This window comes from Antechinus flavipes, chromosome 1 (genome assembly GCF_016432865.1).
Source record: "Antechinus flavipes isolate AdamAnt ecotype Samford, QLD, Australia chromosome 1, AdamAnt_v2, whole genome shotgun sequence".
NCBI classification, from domain to species: domain Eukaryota; kingdom Metazoa; phylum Chordata; class Mammalia; order Dasyuromorphia; family Dasyuridae; genus Antechinus; species Antechinus flavipes.
Window position 1 is genome coordinate 10,732,183 of NC_067398.1, and position 22,074 is coordinate 10,754,256.

Below are 22,074 nucleotides of genomic sequence, written 5' to 3' on the forward strand. Positions count from 1 at the left end.
AGAGAGCCAGAGGGCAGGAGTCGTGTGCTCAGAATGAGGAAGACCTGGCCTGTCGTCCTGCCTCTGACACAAACTGACTGTGTGACTTTAAGATGGTCACTGAGCTGTTTTAGGCCATTCTCTATCGTAAAGCTATCCCAACAGAATTGCTTCATCCATGAATCTTAGATTCATAGAACCTTAGATCAATAAATAAAACCACATTCACATCTGCCCATCTACTTATCTGTTTGTATCTATCTATCTGTCTATCTATTTATCCATCTTTCTATCTACCTATTTATCTATCTATGCATCTTTCTATCTGTCCATCCATCCATCATCTATCTGTTCAGCTATCCATCCATTCATCCATGTCTCTATCTGAGAGACACAAATTCAGAGAGATACAGACATAATGACCAGCAAATACACATGAATACAGACAGCTCTCTCTCTCTCTGTCACTCTCTCTGTGTGTCTCTCAGTCTCTCTCTCTCTTTCTTTCTCTCTCTCTCTCTCTCTCTCTCTCTCTCACACACACACACACACACACACACACACACACACACACACATACACACACAGAAAGAGAGAGAGAGAGAGGAGAAAGACGGAAATCTGCTCATTAATTTAACAAAAAAGGAAGAATTTTCCATCTGCTTAATCAGACAGATTGCTCTGTGGAACAGCTTGCCCAAATTTGGGGATAATGTCACACACACACACACACACACACACACACACACACACACACACACACACAAACACCTAGGGGATTTGCTCTTTCAGAAAGGAAAAAAAGAAAGAAAGAAAGTTGAAGGCCAGGTAACTGTGATAACTGTGGATAAATCTGTCTGTTACTTGCCAATATCCCCCTAGCCTCTACCTTTGACAATAATTAGGCAGGACAAGATGTACTGAAATAGCTTCTGCAATGAATAAATAATAAATTATATATAGTAACATACAAATATATAATGTAATATTATAGATATTTAAAAATAACAAATTATCAAGTGTTCACTATGTGTCAGGTACTGTGAAAACTCTAAGGCCATAAATACAAAAAGTAACATAGGCTTTGTACCAAGAAGCTTATATTCTACCAGGATAAGGTATAACATAAAGGGAAATTAACAGTATAAGGAAAAGGATAGCAAGGATACATGAACAGAAACTGAAAGGATAACTTGGTAGAGAGTAAGATGACGTGAAAGCTAACCTATCAGAGCTCAAGATCTCAGGAGTAATGTCCAAGTTCTTGTGGGGTAAGAGGAACAAGATGGCTAGGGGGTAGACCACGTGGTATAGATATAACATCGAGTCCCCTTATCCAAGTCCCATGATAGAAGCCAGTCTATTTGCTGGAGGAGATTCTTGTCTGCATGCTATAAACAGCTACAACTGATCCCTTCCTACTCTCATCTTCTCCCCCCCTACCAATACTCCCTCCTTTCCTTACTTCCCATTTCTGTTAGAGCAATAGGAAAATAGAATTTAGATCTGGCTACCTGCCCTTCTCCTCCACTAAAAATGGATCTGATCTTGGAAGAAAGAGAAATAGGACCTTCCCTTTTAGTACTTCCTTCTTTTTTCCTTCTCTGAAACAACTTTAATAATAAATGACGTTTATAGAATGCTTTGGGGTTAGCAGAGTACCTTTGTTTACATGAATAACCCCAGATCTCACCAGAGATCTCTAAATTCAATATTTGAAAGACTGTCATATGGAATAGTGATTAGATCCATTTTGTTGATGTTATAGACAGAATTAGATGGGTATAAGTTACAAATGAGCAAATTTAGTCTTGGGGTTAGGAAAATTGCCTAGTTATTAAAGTGGTCTCAAATTAGAAGAGTTTGCCCCAAGAGATGGTCAATCCCATGTCAATAGAAGCCTTCAAGGGTCTAGATGGATGATTCTTACTCCTGCACACAATAGAAGATTTTCTTGGGTAAGCACATTGGATGAAATGTTTGACATCAATTTGATATTCTTTGACTCTATTATCTTTAGATCAACTACTCCCCTCATCATCATCATCATCTTTTTTTTTAAGAAAAAATAATTTAATGGTGCAAGCCATTTAATATAGCTTTTCCATTTTATATGATTATAAGGTATGTCAGAAGGGAAAGAAGTAATTTAATCCTGTTTTAATATGAAAAAACTCACTTTAGTTTTGCTCCTGTCCTTGAATTGTACTAACATTACAAATAAATGTCTTCTTGTTTTGTCATTTCAGCATTTCAGAGAACATCTGGACAAACTTTCTGCCAAAGGAATTGGGATGTTGGACATTGCTTTGAATGAGGCCTTCAGTGTGCTCAATGAAGTAAGCTTCTGACACTGTTTTCTCATCTACAGAGTCTGCCTTTTGTTTAAATGTACTATCATAGTTAAGCTAGATATACCTGCATATACATACCCATATACATATGTATATTCATGCATTCACATATGTGTATTGGTATATGTGTGTATAGTTATATTTATATCACTATATCTGTAGGGAAGCTTGACAGCATAGAACATAGAATAATTAGGAAGACTGGAGTTCAAATCCAGCCTCAGACACTTACTAACTGTGTGACTTGGGCAAGTCACTTAATCCTGTTTTCCTCATTTTCCTTATCTGCAAAATTAGTTGGAGATGAAAATGGTGAACCAATCTAGTGTATCTGCTGAGAAAACCCCAAACAAGACAAACAAGAATTATACAATTGAAACAACTGAACAATATTAGCAATATATGCTTTCATGTATACACATATCTATTGTTATCACGCCATGTAGATAGAACCAAATCAATCATGTTTAAGTCAAGAGATATGTGCTAAGGACCTTCTATGTGCCAAGCAGTGGGCTAAACTGTATATTCAAAGACAAAAATGGGACAACCCCCAGCCTAGAATGTTCACATTTTGGACCTCACAGTTGAATTTGCATGTTTTGTTTTAAATCAGACAGATCTGGAATGTGATCCAGTTATTTTAGTCATTGTGAACATCCTGATATGAAGGACCATGTGTGTGACCCAATCCACCACTGGAGGAGCTGGATTAAGAATAATAGTAGCTCAGAATCATCATTATTATTCTTGACACCATCATCCAAACTAGCATTTTGATGGCTTTCCAAAATTTGCAAAGTCCATCCCATCAGTTATATCACTTGAGTCTAACAATAATCTAGAGAGATGGTGAATGTGTCTACTCCAGTTTTACAGATGGGGAATTTGAGGCTGAGAAAACTTTGGTCATTTTCCCAGGATCACACACAGATCTATTATTTGCTCTTGTTCAACTTATGTTTCCAAGAATTCAATTCAATGCTTCTCCTCCTTACCAACATTTACTGTTCAGAAATAAGAAAAAAAATTGATCTTTTGAATATAATTTTCCTTCAAAAATTAATTTTATAAATGACTTTTGTCTTTACATATAAATTCCCAACCTAATCAAATAACAGTGGCCAAATATTCCATTCCCCACATATAACTGAACAACTCTTTGACAAAAGAATGGATGTGTTCCTCTTCCCTTTCCAAAATGTTTCATTATAAATACTTTGCCATCATCTTCCTTTTAGTGTTCTTTTCATTTACATTAATGTTATCATTGTTCATACTTTTATCCTGATTTTGCTTCCTTAGATCTCTCATATTTCTTCCTGTTTTTCTCTCAATTCTTCACATCTGTGTTATTTATGGTGCAATGGAGATGTGTTGTATCTTTATATCATAATTTGTTTATCTATTAAAAGTCTAAAGGCAATCATTTTTACTGAATTTTCCTACGATAAATCCTGCTGCTATGAATATTCTTATATATGTGGGTCCTCTCTTTGTATCTTTGACCTCTCTGGGATGTATGGCTGGTAGGGGAATCACTGAGTAAAAGGATATAAACAGTCTGATGAGTTTTCTACCCAAATTCCAAATATTTTTAAGTTTGTGACTGACCCCATCAATGTTTAGTGTGTATGTGCTCCATTAGCCCAATTCAACTTGCATTTTTACTATCTTTGGAATATAATTTTCTCAGTTTAAAATCATGTAAACTGTCCTCATTTCTATATCAATAACAAGAAATGCCTCCAAATCATAGGAAATGTTTCTATTCCACAGTACATTTTACTATTTCCCAGTATGTTACCATTTTGAACTCAATTGCATTATACTGTAGGTATTGTGAGTCCAAGTAAAGCAAATGGCTGTCTCCTTCCCCACCTTGTGAAGCTTTGCTATAATCTTAAAAAGAGCTGAATCAGAAGTGATTGATAAAAGCCATATCTCTCTGTGGCATTTGATTTAATAAAAGTTGAACAACCCAATGATTAGTAAAAGGATCCTTATTTCTTTCTTTCTTTTTTTATTATTATTCTTTAAATAACTTTTTATTGACAGAACCTCATGCCAGGGTAATTTTTTACAGCATTATCCCTTGCACTCACTTCTGTTCCGATTTTTCCCCTCCCTCCCTCCACCCCCTCCCCCAGATGGCAAGCAGTCCTTTACATGTTGAATAGGTTACAGTATATCCTAGATACAATATATGTGTGCAGAACTAAACAGTTTTCTTGTTGCACAGGGAGAATTGGATTCAGAAAGTAGAAATAACCCAGGAAGAAAAACAAAAATGCAAGCAGTTTCTATTAATTCCCCAGTGTTCTTTCTAAGGATCCTTATTTCTTTGCTGTTTTTATTCTGTATGTTGTAGAACATCATTATTATTATTTTTTTATTAGTAAATTTCCATAAAGCAACATCACTTGAATCCATTGCCCTGTGGATTCCAAGCCTCCTTCTAAATGGCTTTAGTATAAAGGAGAAACATGGACTAAGGATGAAGAGATAGTAGGGATTTCCTGGTTACTACTATGTTAATTTCTATGACACTAAATAGGGATAAATTCATGCTTACCATCCTCTCAAAGGCTGATATATTTCGAGTTATGTAATCAACATTTGTGGGATGGTCTGTTGCTTTGGCCACCATATCCATTTTTAACAGCCCACTAATAGTTCCAATGTACAGAACAAACTCTGTAAATTCTGGGCTGCCAAGGTCCCCAAAAGCCGAGCACTATGCTTCAGCAAAAAGTTTTCCAGTCATCCTCAAATGACTTAGAGCCATTGAAAACATTTATTTTGCCGGATCAGTGCCCAAATGCCCACATCAGGAGAAATGAATTCTGAAATCTTTGAAGAAAGCTAAGGGAAACGTTGACCTCCAGCATCCTGGATAGCTGACAAAACATACTTAGGGACCTCTTGAGGATTCCTGTCATCTTTTGGAATTCAGATTTTGCTTATGAGTCTTTAGAATTCTGGACTAGAATTCTGCTACATGTTAGGGTTATACCGTAGATTCAGATTAAAATAAGACTCTGAAAATTTCAGAAATGAAAGTTTCTTTGATGAGGTCCAGGACAGAGTTGCCCAAAGAATCAGGGACCATATAATCACAAATTCCATTGACTCAGTGTCTAGCATAAGCAAAATTCTTGGTTGCCCATGGGAATTCGAATACACACACACACACACACACACACACACACACACACACACACACACACACACACCTGGCTTCTTTCCTCCCCTAAAGCAGTTTCCTTTCTACTGGAGGGACATAGCATGTATAGGATTTAGTTAACTCAATAAATATCCAAATCATTTCAGTAGAGGAAGACCAATAAATTCAATTGAAAGTGTATTCTCCAAAGTTACCAAATGAAGGTACAGAACAAGTAAATTAAACCAACAAATTAATTTTTTAAAAACCAGGCCCTGCCTTAATGGAGCTCACTTTCTAACAGGAGCTTTGGATTCAAATCCTGACTTTGCTGTTTCCTACTTTTATCACTTTGGGCAACTATAACTTTCACAGACTTAACTCTAAAGTGAGCCGCACGGTCTATACCTGACCTCTGAGGTTTTGTCCAGCTATGGCCTCAGATCCTAAATCTAATCCTTACTGCCATGTGATAGCATTTCAAATTCTAGATATTCTCTTTCTGAAATAGACAGGGAGAGAGTAAGATTAGTGAAAGGCTTTGTAAAGTAGAGGGGGCCTTGTGTTGGAGAAGAAAGGATGGATTAAGATGACTTGTGCATGTGGAGCGGTTTGTCTTGGCAAAGAGTGGGGCCATTTCTATAGAAAACAGTAATAAAGGAGGTGGTGGGGACTGAAAACAACAGAGTGATGAGCAGAGGAAGAATATTTGAGTGCTCAGTGAATGACTTCATATTTTTAAGTGAAATTCAAGGCAAGTTTTATTTCTTTCTGCTAGGTTCATTATTTGTCATCTCCCCCATAGGATCTTTCTTTATAGAATATAAGCTCCTTGAGAGCAAGTGATATTTTATTTATGTCTTTGTATTCTCAGCAGCTCACATAAGGCCTGGCTCATGATTCATGATCATTTTATTCTTTGTGATTTCTTATTTCCATAGCTCTTCTTCTTATTCCCCATTCTGCCTAGATGGTCCATGCAGATCCATCATGGTGATATTAACTTTGGTTTTCCTTGAGTTGCTCAATTATACTCTCCTGTGATTCAAACTTTGGGTTCTTGGATGTCTTCAAGTAAATATTTCTGCTTAATATGCAAGACTGTTCTACTTCATTTATCGGTTGTGTCCTTCTGAATAAGGCTTAGACTTTCAGAGCCGGATTTCTGTCCTATTCAATCACATTACAGTGACACCTCTGGCATCAAATTTATGTTACTCAATTAGGACCTCTAATTCACCCTATTCATTAACCCTATTTTATGCACTCATGGATGGATAGGTGAGGTCATGATTTTTAAATGCTCTTTCTCTGTTTGTGTATCTTCTTCTGCTCATAATCTGGGGGGATACTAGGTAGATCTCAATGGATAGTTTTCCCCCCACTTCTTAGTCCAGTTTAAAAACCTTGGCAGATTTAGAAGACTTCAGTGCAATCCAAGCATTTATTAATCAGCACATTGCCAGTTACTGTGCCAAAAACAAAAACAAAAAAATGAAGTTGTTTCTCCATCAAATAACTTATGAAAGAATATGATATATGCAAAAAAATTATATGTGAAATACAAACACAACAAATTCAGGCTAATGGGGGCATCACAGTGGAAGCTGGGGTGATACAGAAAAGCTTCACCTAGAAATTGGCCTTTGAGAGGAGGTTCTGAAAAGGAAATTTGTTTTTTTGGTTCAGTTTTTGTTCTTAATGATTCCCTTTATAGTCTCCTGGTGTCTAATATGCTCCTCATTCCTTTGCCAAGAATTTAATATGCTCACTTTTATACCTTAACTGTTCTCTTGTAATATGCTAACTGAGGGGGAAATGAGGGCTATCCATCTAAGGAATACTTACAATTTTTTAAGATTCAAATACTGCAAAGTGTACAAGACTCAAAGGGATAACTGAGCTCTGCAAGAGTCTCAGGTTGCCACCTGAATGACACATTTTTGAACAATTCCTACATGGAATGGGCTTTCTCAGGGGGTGATTATTTAGAAGTTGGCTGATGAGTATGTTTTAAGTCAGCTGCTTATTATAGCTTGGACTAGGTGACATTAATGTCTTTTTCATTTCTAAACTTACGTCCCCTCCCGTATCCATGACAGAGTGAGCATCATAATCTGTTGTTTACCCAAATCATTCCATCTTCCATGTCCATCCCATGGCATAAGCCCTCATGCTTGGAATAGTCTCTTTCCTTACTTCCACCACCACCTCCAATAGTCTCTCTCTTTTTTTAAGATGTCATTCAAGCACTATCTTCTGCATGAAGCTTTTCCAGATCCCTTGCTCCAGTGCTAGAATCCTTCCTCCCCAAATATCTAGTTTTTAATAGCTATCTCTGTGTTTGCATTTATTGACTTTATATTTAAGTTATACAATTATATGTATATATTCATATACATAGGTAGATAGAGTCCTCCTCTACTTTATTATAATACAAACTCATTGAAAATATAATTTTTTCCTCCATGTATGTATCTTCAGTAACTAGCAGAGTACCAGTATATAACAGCTGCTTAATAAATCTTTTCTATTAATTGATTAATACCTTTCCCTTTTCCTATTGTCTCTATCAATCTGTCTCACTGTCTCTGAGACTTTATCTCTGTCTTTATCTGTTTTTCCCTCCATACATATATAATGTATTTATATATTCATATATATGATAGATTTAGACATTTGTATACTATATAAATATATATGGATATATTTGTATACTTATAAATGTGTATGTAAATCCATATTTTGTATATATGTATGTATATTTTATATACATATACATACATGTATATTTGTGTATAAAATAGCAACCTAAGGAAAATTAATAACATGTAATAAATTATATGTTTGATAGAAAGAAGCTTAAGACCATTAGTTTAGAAATGGAATAGACTTTAGATTAGTTTTATTCAACCTCTAAATTTTCCAAATGAGACAAAGGGAGCTCAGAGAGGTTGGGAGCTTTGGCCAAAGGCACAGCTAAAAACTCGGAATTCTCAGACCCTGGGCTTTTGATCCCAGAATCAGCTATATTTTGCTCCTCCGGTAATTCGGCAGTAGTTGGTCACCCAAAGCATTCCAGATGAGAAGACTACAATCCCGTGTGAGTTCTAAAAGCTCTGTTTGCTATAAATTGGGGGTAAGACTGTTGAGAACAAGCATGTCTTCTTTTGAAGGCTTCTCTTATACTGTCCTGGCTGTCACAGATAAAACCATCCCTGCCACATCCTCTCTCTTTTGTACTTTTAACCAGTAATGACTTTTGAGGAACGCGGAGCTGGTTAATTTTCCATGAAATATCCAGGTTTATCTATTTTCTACTTCGTCAATATGACCTTTAAACACTCGTATTCATTTCTTTGGAGTTACTGCTGCTCTGCACTCATACACAAAGATGTATGATTGAAATTCTGGCTGGCATTTGAGGATGGTTCAGGGGTTACAGTAATTAAACCAAGGAAATTGTGTCTTGAAATTACCTGCATTTTGCGTCCTACAATGGTTTAGCTCACTCAAAGATCTGTAGTTGCTGAGACTCACATCTTTGAAAAGAGTGTAGGAATGCACTTCTGAGCTCCTTCCAGCCCCTGATTTATGCCGTATTCATCTGATTTTGTAGGAATCTGGAGTGGCTGGCTCTGCTAGTTAGTATCTACCTTGTCATGTGACAACAGCAATTATCTTTCTTTGGACTGAATGCCATCTTTGCCGTGATTACCTTAATTTTTTTCTTAGCCAATTAAGTAAAATTCTGTGACATTTCAACGATGGTTAATCACAACCAAACGCTCTAAATGTCAGGATGCATTGAAATTTTCCCTTCTAACTGATGAATCACTGAGTTAATTGTTGTTCATCATAGGGTTCTTGTCGTCATTATTATTATGGAAAACACTTTCATCATTCTTGCTATTCAATAAAAAAGTTCTAGACAAATATGAAGAGAAGAGATATTGCTCATCAAAGCATTTGAATGTAATTGCATTCTTCAAAATACTCAAACAGCAGATTACTATGTAGAATAATGTGGTCTCCGGCAGAGGAAAGTAATGTTTTAAAAAACTAAACAGCTTGCAACAGCCTCTTCTGCCCTTCTTCTTTTTTTCTGATCTCTCTAGGGAAATAAGTATTTTTTTTTAAGAGAGAATTTTCCAGGGCCTTTCTTTCCAAACAAGTTACACAAAAATCTCCTCCCTGTGGACTTCTTGGTTCACTGGCTTTTAAGAGTTGGTCCATTTTCAAGGCCTGTTTGCTCTATTCCAAGGATGGCCAAGCCCTGCATTTGTTGTTGATGTCAAGGTCAGGCTTCTGCCTGAGAGAGGGTAGTGGATTTGTACCACTTCTGCTCCCAGGTGGCCAAACAGATGTGGAGTACCCTGCAACTCTGGACTTGGGAGCACATCTGGGTTTTGTCTACACCTCGGGATCCCCATGTAGGCATGAACTTGTCCTTCATTATTGAAAAAGGCCAATGCCATACCTCAGATTGATGAACATCTCTGAAATGGACTCAGCCAGCCCTCACATCAGAGGAGCTAGCCCTCCCTGAACACTCCATATGCCCCAGTGTGGATCCTAACTTCCTAGGGAAAGCAGCTCTTTATCTCTTTATCCATCCTAATCTGAAAGGTAAATTATAAAGGGGCTACTTGGAAAAATCATGAAAGTAAAAACTACTTAGAGACTCTTTTGTAAACTAGTTAAAAGGCGGAGTCTTGCCCAGGGCTGGGAACTTCCAGGAATCTCTGTTGTCCTCTTGTTTTGGGTTCTTTCACAGGATTCACCATGTCTTCAAGCACCACATGTGCAGCTTTGAAGGAGGTGACTTGGCCTTAAGATCAGAAACAATTCTGCTGGCATTAAAACCATTGGGGTGAGCTGGACAGCTAATGCATTTTAAAGTCCCTTGAATGAGTGACTAATCAAATCTGCCTCCAGACATCTTGTGGATCATGAAGTTTAGGCTCTGAAATGTCTGGATGTAGATTTCTCTTTTGAGTGGCTGCATTTCTGGCCCATTAGATGTCCAAACATTCTCTGGTTTTTACACGCTAGGGCAGAGTCTCTATCCATCCAGAAATAGCTTCTTTGTATTTCATGCAAGGCCACTATTTATTTTTCTGAGATGATTTTTTATATTAGAAGTTTCAATCCATATAATCCATTTCCATAGTGTTGGGCTTATTATCAATCAACAAGTATTGATTGAACACTTACTCTGTTCTAGGCATTGGGCTAACATTTTCTTACACATCCCTTCCTTTCACACCTTCTTCATTTTGACCCTTTTGCTCTATTTCCAAACTTGCCACCTTGTCTCCCATTGCCAGGTCTTTGCACTTGCACTTGTGATCCCCTCATGCCTGAAATGTACTTCAGGTTTATCTATATTTTTTGGAAACCGTACCTTCTTTGAGGGCTCAAATTATGCTTCCTATGGGAAGCCTTTCTCATTTCCCAGTTAATGCTCTCTCTTCCTCAACTTTTATGAATATGCTTATAATGTGTTTAAAAATTATTGATTTAAAAAAATATGTTTCCAAATGTATATTCCTCTGTGCCCCTCTCAAGACATACTTTATTTTTATGGAAAAACAGAACAGAAAAAGAAAGATAGAAAAGGAAAATAAAACAAAACAAAATATTGTGTGCCCAACAAAATATCAGGGAGGATTCAAAATATATAATAATAAATTTCCATTTCAAAAAAGAATATGTACTAATAGAAGATACTAGAATAATTAATAATAGAATTAGAATACTATTCATGAGTGTCCATCTTTCCTTTGCTTCCTTGTAGGTTATCATTTTGTTCTCTGCTGTGAACTTTCTTCCCTATTCCTTTTTCCCCTTTCTTCACCCCAACCACCCTCAAAAAAAAGCTACAGTTAAGCACAGATAAATATTTATATATTTACCTCATTTTTATAATATAATTACTATATTTACCTTTTCCTATATAATTTTGGTTTTTAGAGTCAGGTCATATTCAAATCTGTTCCAATCTTTCTTTTGAGCTATCCAATTACTAATGTCAGTCTTAAAAATATGGTATGCATTTCTATGTAAAATTTAAAAAAAAATAAACTATCTATCCATGTTAAGTTCCTTAAAATTAATCTTTGTTATTGACTCTCATATGTTCAATTTTCTATTAAGTTTGGGATTGGTTGAGACAAAGTCCTGCAAATTTGCAAGTTTGTTGAATGTCCATTTTTTCCCACTCATTATTATGGATAATTTTGGTGGATATGATATTTTTGGCCACAAGACCTGTTTCTTTTGATTTCAGGTATATATGATTCCAGGACTTTTTATTGTGGCTATTGAAAAATTCTGTACTGTTCTAATTGTAGCTCCAGCATATTTAAATTGTTTTTTTCTTTTTTCTTACAAAATTTCCTCTTTGATCTGGGCCTTTTAAAATTTGGAAATAATATTCCTATGTATTTGTCACAAAAGGTCTCTTTGGGGGGGGGTGATCAGTGATTTTTTTTCTATTTCTCCTTTCCCTTCCTGTTCCATCTCTCCGGGACAATTTCCTTGGATTTTTTCTTATATTATTGTAAAGTTCTTTTTAAGGTTTGTTTTTTTTTTTTTGTTTGTTTGTTTGTTTTTGGTCACAGTTTTCAGGTATTCCAATTATTCTTATATTTTCTCTTCTTGATCTTTTCTCCAGATCTGTTGTTTATCTATAAGATGGTTCACATTCTAGTCATTTTATTTTCATTCTTTATAATCTATTTTGTTATTTCTTGGTCTTTTAGAACTTTACTGGTTTCCCCTTTGCTAAATTCTGTTTTTCAAAGAATTATCTCCTTCTTTAAGACTCAGTATCTCCTTTTCTAGTTGGTTTACTTTTTTTTATTTTAGTTTTTCTTCAATTTCTCTAATTTGATTTTTAAAGTCTTCTTCTATAACATAAAGTATAACATTACTCTGTGGGCTAGAAGAGCTTTTTTTATTTTATTTATTTATTTATTTTTTTACTTCAGTGGCTACTGAAGATGAATCCCAGGTTTTCCCTGTCCCCAGAGTAAGGTTCTTTCTTCTTTACCAGTTCTTTTTTTAATGAGAAATGTTAGTTTAAGCACCTCTAATTGTGAAGGAAATGGGTCCTCTAGTTTCACTTGAGCTCTTCTCTCTGCCCTGGAACCCCAAACCAAAGCCTCCTCCCTCCTCAAATACCAAGAGCAGTGTCCCTGCTCCATGGCTTCTGCACTCCCGGTGTGCTGGTTCCTTCTTACCCAGGGCCACATCTCTGCAGAACAGCTGACCTGGCATTCCAAATCGGAAATTCACTCAGTCTTCCTGGACTCAGACCCTCAATTCCATATACTGTCTAGGAGGTTCCTTACTTAAGCTGCTACTACTTCAATTTGCTCCTCTATAAAATGGGGCAAATGATAACATCTACCTCTCAGGACTGTTTTACTATTATGAGGATCAAATGAGATAATTTTAAAGCACTTAGCACAATGTCTGGCACATAGTAGGTACCATATGAATAAATGTTGGCTAATTTGCTGTTATTGTTGTCGTCATCATAATTATTGAGAGTTGTACCTTCACTCATAGAATGTAAGCTTCTTTATAGACTATAAGGGCCTAGAAAGAGATGGATTCATTTGTCAGAATTTCCAGCACCTAGAATATTTCTTGACTCGAGGTTTCTCTGATATTTCCCTCTACTAACAACTCTAAAATACAATGATATAACAACTCAATAAAACCTACCACATTAATTCCAACAACTACAATCATCTCTTCCCTATTACTTCCCCCAACCCCGCTATTCATCACTCTATCATAACTAAGAACTACAAGACTTTACCTTGCATCACTCAAAGGCAAATGGAGCACTTTAATTAAGCTAAGCTCTCTCAAAAGCCCCGGCCCCATTGTCAATGAGGAAACAATACAGATCAACAACTGAGTTATGTAGAGGTTAAGTAACTTATATACAGAGAGCAAGGGAATGGGGCAGGATTTCAATTCAGGTCTTCCTTATTCCAGGCAGGGTTCTGTCTACTGCTCCACATGCTCTTCTTATCTCCCACCCTAGCTCTTAATAATTTTTCATGTATTATATCAAGTTCGGTTTAATCATGTGTCATGTAGGACTCAGCATATGAGTTCTTAAGATTTCTGGGAGATTCGCAAGAATCTCTTCATTCAAGGAGTGTTCATTTCCTTTTCCCCATGCTTTTCTGTGAACTAATCCATATATTCATCTTCTAGGATACATTTTAACCGGATACTTATTTCTCTCCACAGTTCAACCACACCGGACAGGGAAGCATCTGCAGCCAAGCAATAATGCTCATTACTGATGGGGCTGTAGATACCTATGATACAATCTTTGCAAAGTATAATTGGCCAGAAAGGAAGGTAAGTCAATGCAACAAGTTCTACCGTTTTTCCTAAAAACCAAACAACTAAATGGTTGTTACATTTCTGTGAGATAACCCCCTAAGTAGGTTAATTTTACAATGACATGTTATTTCTTACATTTGACAAAATTTTTTTAGTTGTTGATTAGCACCTAAGGTGTGAGATTCCAACTATGTGAATGAAATCATTGAATTGAATAGATAGAAATTAAATCTGACAGATGGTAATTCAAGCAATGGGGCAGTTTCTAGAGAGGGATTTCATAAAAAGTAAGGGACTATTATTAGAGAGATAATTCTCTCTCAGTTTTATTTAGCATTATTATTCTCTAAAAGATATCACACGCTCAAAATTGGATATGCTCTGATTCTGGATGGTTACGTTTCTGGGATATCAGAACACAAGACAGAATAGTTGCTTCCTTGTTAAAGCAAGTTTTTTTGTTCAGAAATAAGAATAAATAAAAACTGTTTTGTTGATTTTTTTGAGTGTTATCACTAGCTATTGGTCCAACACAGACAGCAAAGATGTATCACTTTGGAAAGTAAACTTAGCTTTTTGCCCTTACTGGTTGGAATCATGGAGACAACACATGTGCTGATGTAGACTCAGTAAAACATGCCAGTGTGTGAGTTGTGCTGTGACTCATGTCCATGGGTCTGGCTTCCATTCTAGTTCTACCCCTACTATGTCTGAGGGAACAATAAATTTCCATTTCAAAAAAGAATATGTAATAATATTATTACATTGGGATGGGACCAATTCTGCTATGACATGAGAGTTTTGGTGGCTTTCTGTAAAGCTTTTTGTTTCCTGTTGAACCTTTATGATTCTTACTCATGATGAACATAGGATTGCTGACTGTCTACAGATCGGTGCATCTATTACCTTTCTAGAAGGCTGCTGTAGTGTAGACCTGTTTTTTAAAATGAGACCTCAAAGCATCATTTCAATGTTTTTGTGCATCTTGCTCATAGATGCACCATGAAAGTATTGGCTAATATAACACACCTTTGCTAGTATAATTGCCATTCCTTGATTATTCCTGTGGGTTTGCAACAGAAGATAATAGGCTCACAGATCTTGAACTGGAAAGGACCTCAGATACCATAAAGTCTGGAGGTGCAGAAAGGATAAATTAGTTGGCTAAATCCCACATAACATCGAAGATTCAGGGCTAGATAGAACCTCACTATCATTTATCCAGCCATTGGATTTTTCTGATGTGCAAATAGAAACCCAGAAAAGTTACCTCTGATTAGGGTCACACAGTGCCACAGCCATTGGGCAAATGCATGCTTTTTGACCCCCAAATCTAGAGCTCCTGCTGCTCCATGCTGCCTCTTCCATGGTGGGGTTTGGGTTGAATCTAGATGTCTTTATTTGTAACTTTAGCAGCCATCCTCTAGAAGTGTTCTTCTTCCTTTGTGTTTTGCTAATTAGTTTAGAAGCTATTTGAGCCCAGAGATCATGACATATACTCTGTATCCCTACAGCACTCAATAGGATCTAGACACATAGTAGTTACTATGTATAGGCTTGTTGAATTTTTGTTTGAGTGCATTAACAAGCACATATGACTAACAGAACTAGGAAATGGCATTAGTAAATATGGGTGGAAATGCTCATGATGTAGGGAAGAGAATTCTGAGCTTGAGACAGGAAGAGCTGGATTCAAATACTTCTTTGACAGTTGGATAGTGCTGGACTTAAGAGTTAGAAAGACCTGAATTGAAATCCTGCCTCAGGTACTTAATAATTGTGTGATCCTGATTCCTGAGCTCCAGACAAGAGCCTAGAATTTATCATTATCATTCGTGCTGATAGATGCAATTTCCAACTGGATGTTGTGCATGTGTAACTTGAAATTTTTTTCAAATGTTACCAAAAATTCCAAGGAAACAATTACAAATAAATGCACAGAACTCTTAAAAGGCTGGTCTCTTGACACTGAATGTCTTTTGGGTAGATGACCTAAGCAGAGCCATAGGGCACATCCCGGTCATAGAGACATGTAGAGTAAGGGCAGAAAACTCAGAGCATCCAAGGTCCTGCCTTTCCTTGGAGGAATCAGCTCAGGGCAGGGCCATCGTTCTTTAGGCAAACCCGAAAGCCAGTCTGCTCTCTCTAGATGAATGCTATTGATTTCATGCCAGGTGCTTTCACAGATTAATTGGATCCAGGACCCTGCAAGCATCAGCACTCCATGAAGTGTGCTTCCATCATCTTTTTTTCAAAGAAGCACCAATGAGCCATAGAGTCTATTTCTGTAGCAAGAGGGCATTTTGAAGGGGTGACAAATTCAGAGGTATCTCTGGCTGCCACTTTAGCCTTCTTCTCCCTATCTCAGGGAAAGCAAGAATACAAACAATTTGATAAGTGCCTACTATGTAGTAGGTATTGTCCTGAGGTATTTGATCCTCATAATAATCCTTGCAGATGGGTGCTATTATTATCCCTCCTTTTTAATTGAGGGAATTGATTCAAATAAGAGTTAAGTAATCAGGCAGGGTCATATCATTAGTAAATATTTGAGGCAGAATTTGAACTCAAGTCCCCCTCATTCATATCTCTGGTGTTGACTTCCTTTGCCTCAGTGTTTTCATCTGAAAAATGAGAGGGTTGAAATAGCTTGTCTCTAATATTGCTCTAAATTTAGTCACTCTATGTCTTTGAACCTTGACATTTTCCATTAATCAAAATAACTGCCTTTTCAACTGGTTCAGGACCACATCACTTTTAAAGTCCTTCTGGTTCTAAACCAAATCCCCTCTGAAATTGTAACACCTTATCTTAGACTATCACAATAGCCTCCTACTAGTCTCCTGGCATCTCTGATTATTCTCTATTTAATTATTTTAATTCTTTCCCTAAAGAACATATCTGCTTCTGTCACCCCTTGCTCATCAGGCTTCAGTCCCTCCCTATTGTTTCAAGGATAAAGTTTAAATATATCTGTTAAATATTTAAAAGCTTTTACCATCTGGTTCCAACTTCTCTTTCTAAATTTATTTAATATATCTCCTTTTATATACTCTATCCTCTAGCAAAATTAGCTTACTAGTAGTTTCTTGAACTTGACTTTTCATCAGTTGTTTCTGGGTTTATTGCCTCTCATCTGTAATTTCCTCCTTCTTTGTTATCTTTTCTTAGAATTATTAATTTCCTTGAATGTTTATACCAGCAGTCCCCATTTTTTCTTAGCTTTTTGTGATATCTTCAAGTATTAATCTTGCTTAAGGACCACAGAACCATAGATCGAGAACTGAAAGCCAGAAAGATCATCCCCTTTCCTTTATTTTACAGATGGAGAAACTGAGGCACAGGACAGTTGTCACTTGTTCAATGTCACATAAGTACTAAATGGTAGAGATGAGATTTGAACTCTGGCCCACAGTCCCAAATCTGGAGTTATTGAGCCATATTTTGAATAGTCAAAGAAAAAAAAAGCTGAATATTGTGGGACACAAATGAGAGGAGAAATGAATACAATATTCAAAGTGAACTAACAAGCTCCTAGGCAAGAGGAAAGTCAGAGATATGAAACCTAGTCTGTAGTAAAGCCTCTGGGAGATCCACAGGATGAGAAGAACACATTAAGTGAGGTAAGTTGCGAGAAACGTGGCATCCACTGAGATCTGAGGAGTAAATAAATGTGTCTCCCATACTTATCCTGATAAGCATCTGCTTGTCCCTATAAAACAGACTTTGAGTTATGAACCTTGTTCTTGAGCTTCAGCCCTGGACAGCTCCTAGGTGCTGCTGCCACTTGGCCCCAGGAGTAGACAGCTGTACTTCAGAATTCTTGAGTAGATGTAACCTTTCTTGTATATTATTTTCTTGGAATAGGGCCTCCAATTTTTCTTGCCATTCATTAAAAAAAAAAAAGATGTACAGAAACTGAGGTGGGGTCAAAGAAGATTAGCTGAAATGTTCAAAAGGAGAAACAGGGAGTTCTTTTGAGAAGAGTTTATGAGGCTTGTTAACTTAGGGAAAAAAAGAATGTTGCATTATTTAACCAGAATCAAGAAAAAATTCAGTCACTCTAGTGAGTTGTTCTTCGAGAGCATTTCATTTCTAGTTACATAAGCCATGAGATACCAGGACCGTTAGCATGTCCCACCCACTTATGTCTAATGACTTTACATGACAGCCTCAGAGGATCCCACAATGCTGAGCAACAAAGATCCTTGAGGTTTACTAGGCTAGCCCCTTCCCCTGACAAATACATGAGTCTTCTTTATAGCATTGGGAAAAAAAAATATATATATATACATATATATATATATATATAAGTCATTTGATCTCTGGTAATTGATGAAACCAAAAGGAGTTTAAAATCCATTTTATATTGAACACATGCCTGTATATATAACTAAACATGAACAAAGCAACTTTTTAAATAACAATTTGAATGATGAAATTATTCAATAAGTCAATAAGTATTTAGTGGGTACCAGACACCATGTTAAAGAATGGGTATATAAAAGGAAATAAATGAAGTTCTTGCCTTAGCGGAACTTACAACTGAATGGAGGAGGTAATACAAACTATCATGTAGTCCAAGATATCTGCAGGATAAATGGGAGGCAATGTGGAGCAGATCACTTTATCTTTGTAAAATGGGGAAGTTCCTGTAATCCCTACTTCATGCTACTCTTAGGATACAGCAGTTCTTATAAAGTACTTTACAATCTTTAAAATGCTTTTAAAAATGGAAGATGTTGCTGCCTTTGTGGTAATCATTTTCCCTCACTCCATAATAGTGAAAAGTTCCTTTAAGCATCTAGGGGGCTAAGACATGCTGCTTAATTCTCCTGGGAATCAGGCCTCTTAAAAAGTAGCTGCAAAAAGAAATGGCTACAGAAAACTCACTTCTTCTTCTCCTTTTCTTTTTCCATTTCTTCTTGCCTCCCTCACCCCCCCCCAACTCATTTTATATGGCTGTGGGTCATTTCTTAGACCCTTGATAGCAAGGCAGCTAATAGATAGTATAATTTCCCAGCTGGAAGGAGGGACTAAAGATCCATGGTGAGAGGAGTTAGAAGGTTTGGAACTCCTGCTTGTCAGGCCAGCTATTGGTTCATTGCAAGGGAAGGATATTGTTACCGGAACTAAATTTAGAACTTCCCAACTTATACCATCTCCTCGGCATCAGAAACTTGAATTCCATCCTTAGTTCCCTCAGCCTTTAGAAGAGTGCTTTTTGCCTTTGTGTGCCAAAACCTACACCTCCGTACAACATCTTACTGCCTTTTATGTCATGCAACCCCACAGAGTACATACCCTTGGTCTGCATTTTGGCTCTTGTCACCATTAGAATGCAAGCCTTTGGCAGGCTGGAACTGTCCTGTTTATTTATTTTTTTGGATCCCTAGCATTTCACACAGTTCTTAGCACTTAGTATACTTCCTCAATATATGTTCTTCCTTCCATCCTACTTTCCTTTTGTCTTTATTTCCTTTCTTCCTTTCTTACATCTTTCTTTCTTTCCTTCCATCTCCCTTCCTTCCTTCTTATTTACTTTCATCTCCAAATCATTTATCTATTCATCTATAAGCAGTTAGCTTTATCTGATTCACTGAGCAACTTAAGGAGTGATTTTTCATAATAGATTTTGTTAATGTGAACCTTTTTAATTTATCCCTTCTTTATTTATCATCCTTTTCCCTTTATATTACCTGAAAAACAGACACTACCCTTCAAACTTTACTGTTACCTTAAAATCTCACTTTTTTTGCTATCAGCATGTTTATATCAATTTTTGCCAAAGATAAATATTTTGTTGAATTCTTAATAAGAGTTTGCTGTAAATGAGTGAACCATACTATGAGAGGAAGGTGAGAAGAATAGGTTGAACCTATGTTGAAACACAAGTTCTATGTGTCTGTTTGTCTCTATCTGTTTTATCCCCATATGTCTTTGTCATTCTTTTTGTTTCTGTCTGTTTTTGTCTCTGTTTGTCTGGCTCTCTAGCTCTCTCTCTCTCTCTCTCTCTCTCTCTCTCTCTCTCTCTCTTTCTCAGCTATTTTTCTTTCTGTATGTCTCAGCCTCTCTCTGTTTCTCTCTCTCTCTTCTCTCTCTTCTCAACTCCCTTCTTTTGCCACAAAGACAGGTTTCATGTATAAAAAGTCATTGAAGAGACAAAAAATAAAATAGCAGTCAATGAAGGAAATAGATGACCACTGATGAACATCTTTCTTGGACCAATCTCCAGCTTCCTCTCTTCCCACATCCCTTTCATGTCACCTTTCTATGGAACTGTTGCCCCAGTTCTCAGTTTCAGGCATATCTGGAGTTTGCAGACATGGTTCGTCAGGACAGCACAATTGAATGGCTTGACTGCTCCATTGTCCAAGTGTTATTAAATTGATTTTCTCCTTCTAAAAGGACCGAGGGACTTCAAAGACGAATGTTATTACAGTTCTATGTACTGTGTATTTTATTATTAGTGATCTCAAGAACAAAAGCCGGGCCCCAGTCACTTTGTAGTCTTTCTGAGCTGTAACATAACTTAGGTTGATTAGCTGTCTTTGGAGAGTATGGGGCTGGCAAGAGGGATGGGACGGCAAGGCTGAACAAAAACTTCCCCGATTCCCAGATAAAGGCTTTTCAAAGTGCCTCAGGATGCCTGTCTTTGTCCTGCATTTTAAAACACAGTTGGAAATCAGCACCTTTTCACAGAGAATTGGATTTTCAAGAAGGAACATCTCTGGCATTTTTCTTAGTCTAGCCACTCTTCCCCCCCCAAAAAAAAAAGTGGAAAAAAAATCAACAAAGGACACAAGAACTAAGGATTCAGGCTCACTTGACTGAAAACAAGTCAAGGGAACATGGTTTTCTCTGTCAAAAGACAGGGAGAGAAGACCTTGTGATACAGTGTTTAAAGAACTGGCCTTATATCCCAACTCAAAAGGCCTGTGTTTAAATCCTGGCTCTGACACTTGGCAATTGTGAGATGTTGCACAAATAACAACCATTCTGTTCCTGTTCTCTTACCTAAGAAATGAAGGACTTGGCTTCAATGATGCCCCAAATCCCTTCCAGATCTAAAAAGTCTGATTTAGTCTGTACCATTCAGATCCCACGATATTAGGCAGTCCACGCTATGAGAGGTCCAACCAAGTCTCAAGGCAAAGGGACATTGGTAGAGGGAGTCAACTCATGGAGAGTGTTCAGCCCTCTCCCCATCATACTGTGGACCCCTGGGTTTTATCACTAATCTTAACTATAAGAATTAATATATAGCCAATGACTTTTTTCTCAATGACTTTTTGATTATCAGATTATAATCTGGAAGATGATAATCATTATCATTTAACCCAACTGGGCAGTGTCCAGGGCAAAACAGCTCCAATGTAGTTACCAGATGATAAGGAGAAATCCTAAAAGTGGTAAATAGAAGGGAATTAGATCGGTTAACTGCTTGGGGAAGAGGGTTTGCTTGTATCTCTACAGGAGGAGAAGGAATCAGATGAGTGCCAATGAGCCGTATTCGCCTTGTCCATCATTTAAATCATTGGATTATCAGATTATAATTTGGAAGATGAAACATTCTGAGAAACAAAGCTACAAATAGAACTAGAATAAGCCTTTATTAAATCCAAGCTGTGTGTAGCATCCTGAGCTACATATGCCATTTATTTAATATAAAGTTCAAGCCCTCAAGAAACCTATCCAGAAAAATGACCAGACTGTTTTTTCTTACTATGTGATAAGTGAATCCTAATGAGGTTTGAGTAAGAAGGTTATTCCAACTGAGGGAAGGACAGGCAGTGTCCTCTGAGCCATTCATGGATGGCGAGGAATTTGGCTGAGACAAATAGGTCATGAAGTGGATAGAGTGTCATACCTGAAGTCAAAATGACCCATTTCCCTATGTTTAAATCTGATCTTAGATTTGTACTAGCTGTTGTGACCCTGGGCAAGTTATTTAACCCCATTTGCCTTAGTTTTTTCCTCTGTAAAATGATCTGGAGGAGAAAAATAGAAAACTCTGAATGGGTTAACAAATAATCAGATATGACTGAAATGGCTTAGTACAGAATTTGGTATATACAGAATATGAGAAAAGAACATTTCAGTAGTTGAGTCAGTGTAAGAATGTGGAGAAAGTGTAATATAATTCATATGTAAGAGATGAACATTTGTCCAGTCTGGATGGAGCATATAGTGAATGGA

At 36.9% G+C, this 22,074-nt stretch overlaps 1 protein-coding gene across 2 annotated transcripts in view; it reads left to right on the forward strand.

The window, feature by feature from the left end:
• CACNA2D3 (calcium voltage-gated channel auxiliary subunit alpha2delta 3) overlaps positions 1 to 22,074 on the forward strand; it is a 1,005,807-nt gene that overhangs the window by 517,547 nt on the left and 466,186 nt on the right. For both annotated transcript variants that reach the window (XM_051978988.1, XM_051978997.1), the window contains exons 10-11: positions 2,229 to 2,318; positions 13,777 to 13,890. In XM_051978988.1, coding sequence (XP_051834948.1) covers positions 2,229 to 2,318; positions 13,777 to 13,890 — 204 coding nt within the window. The remainder of the gene's footprint in view (positions 1 to 2,228; positions 2,319 to 13,776; positions 13,891 to 22,074) is intronic.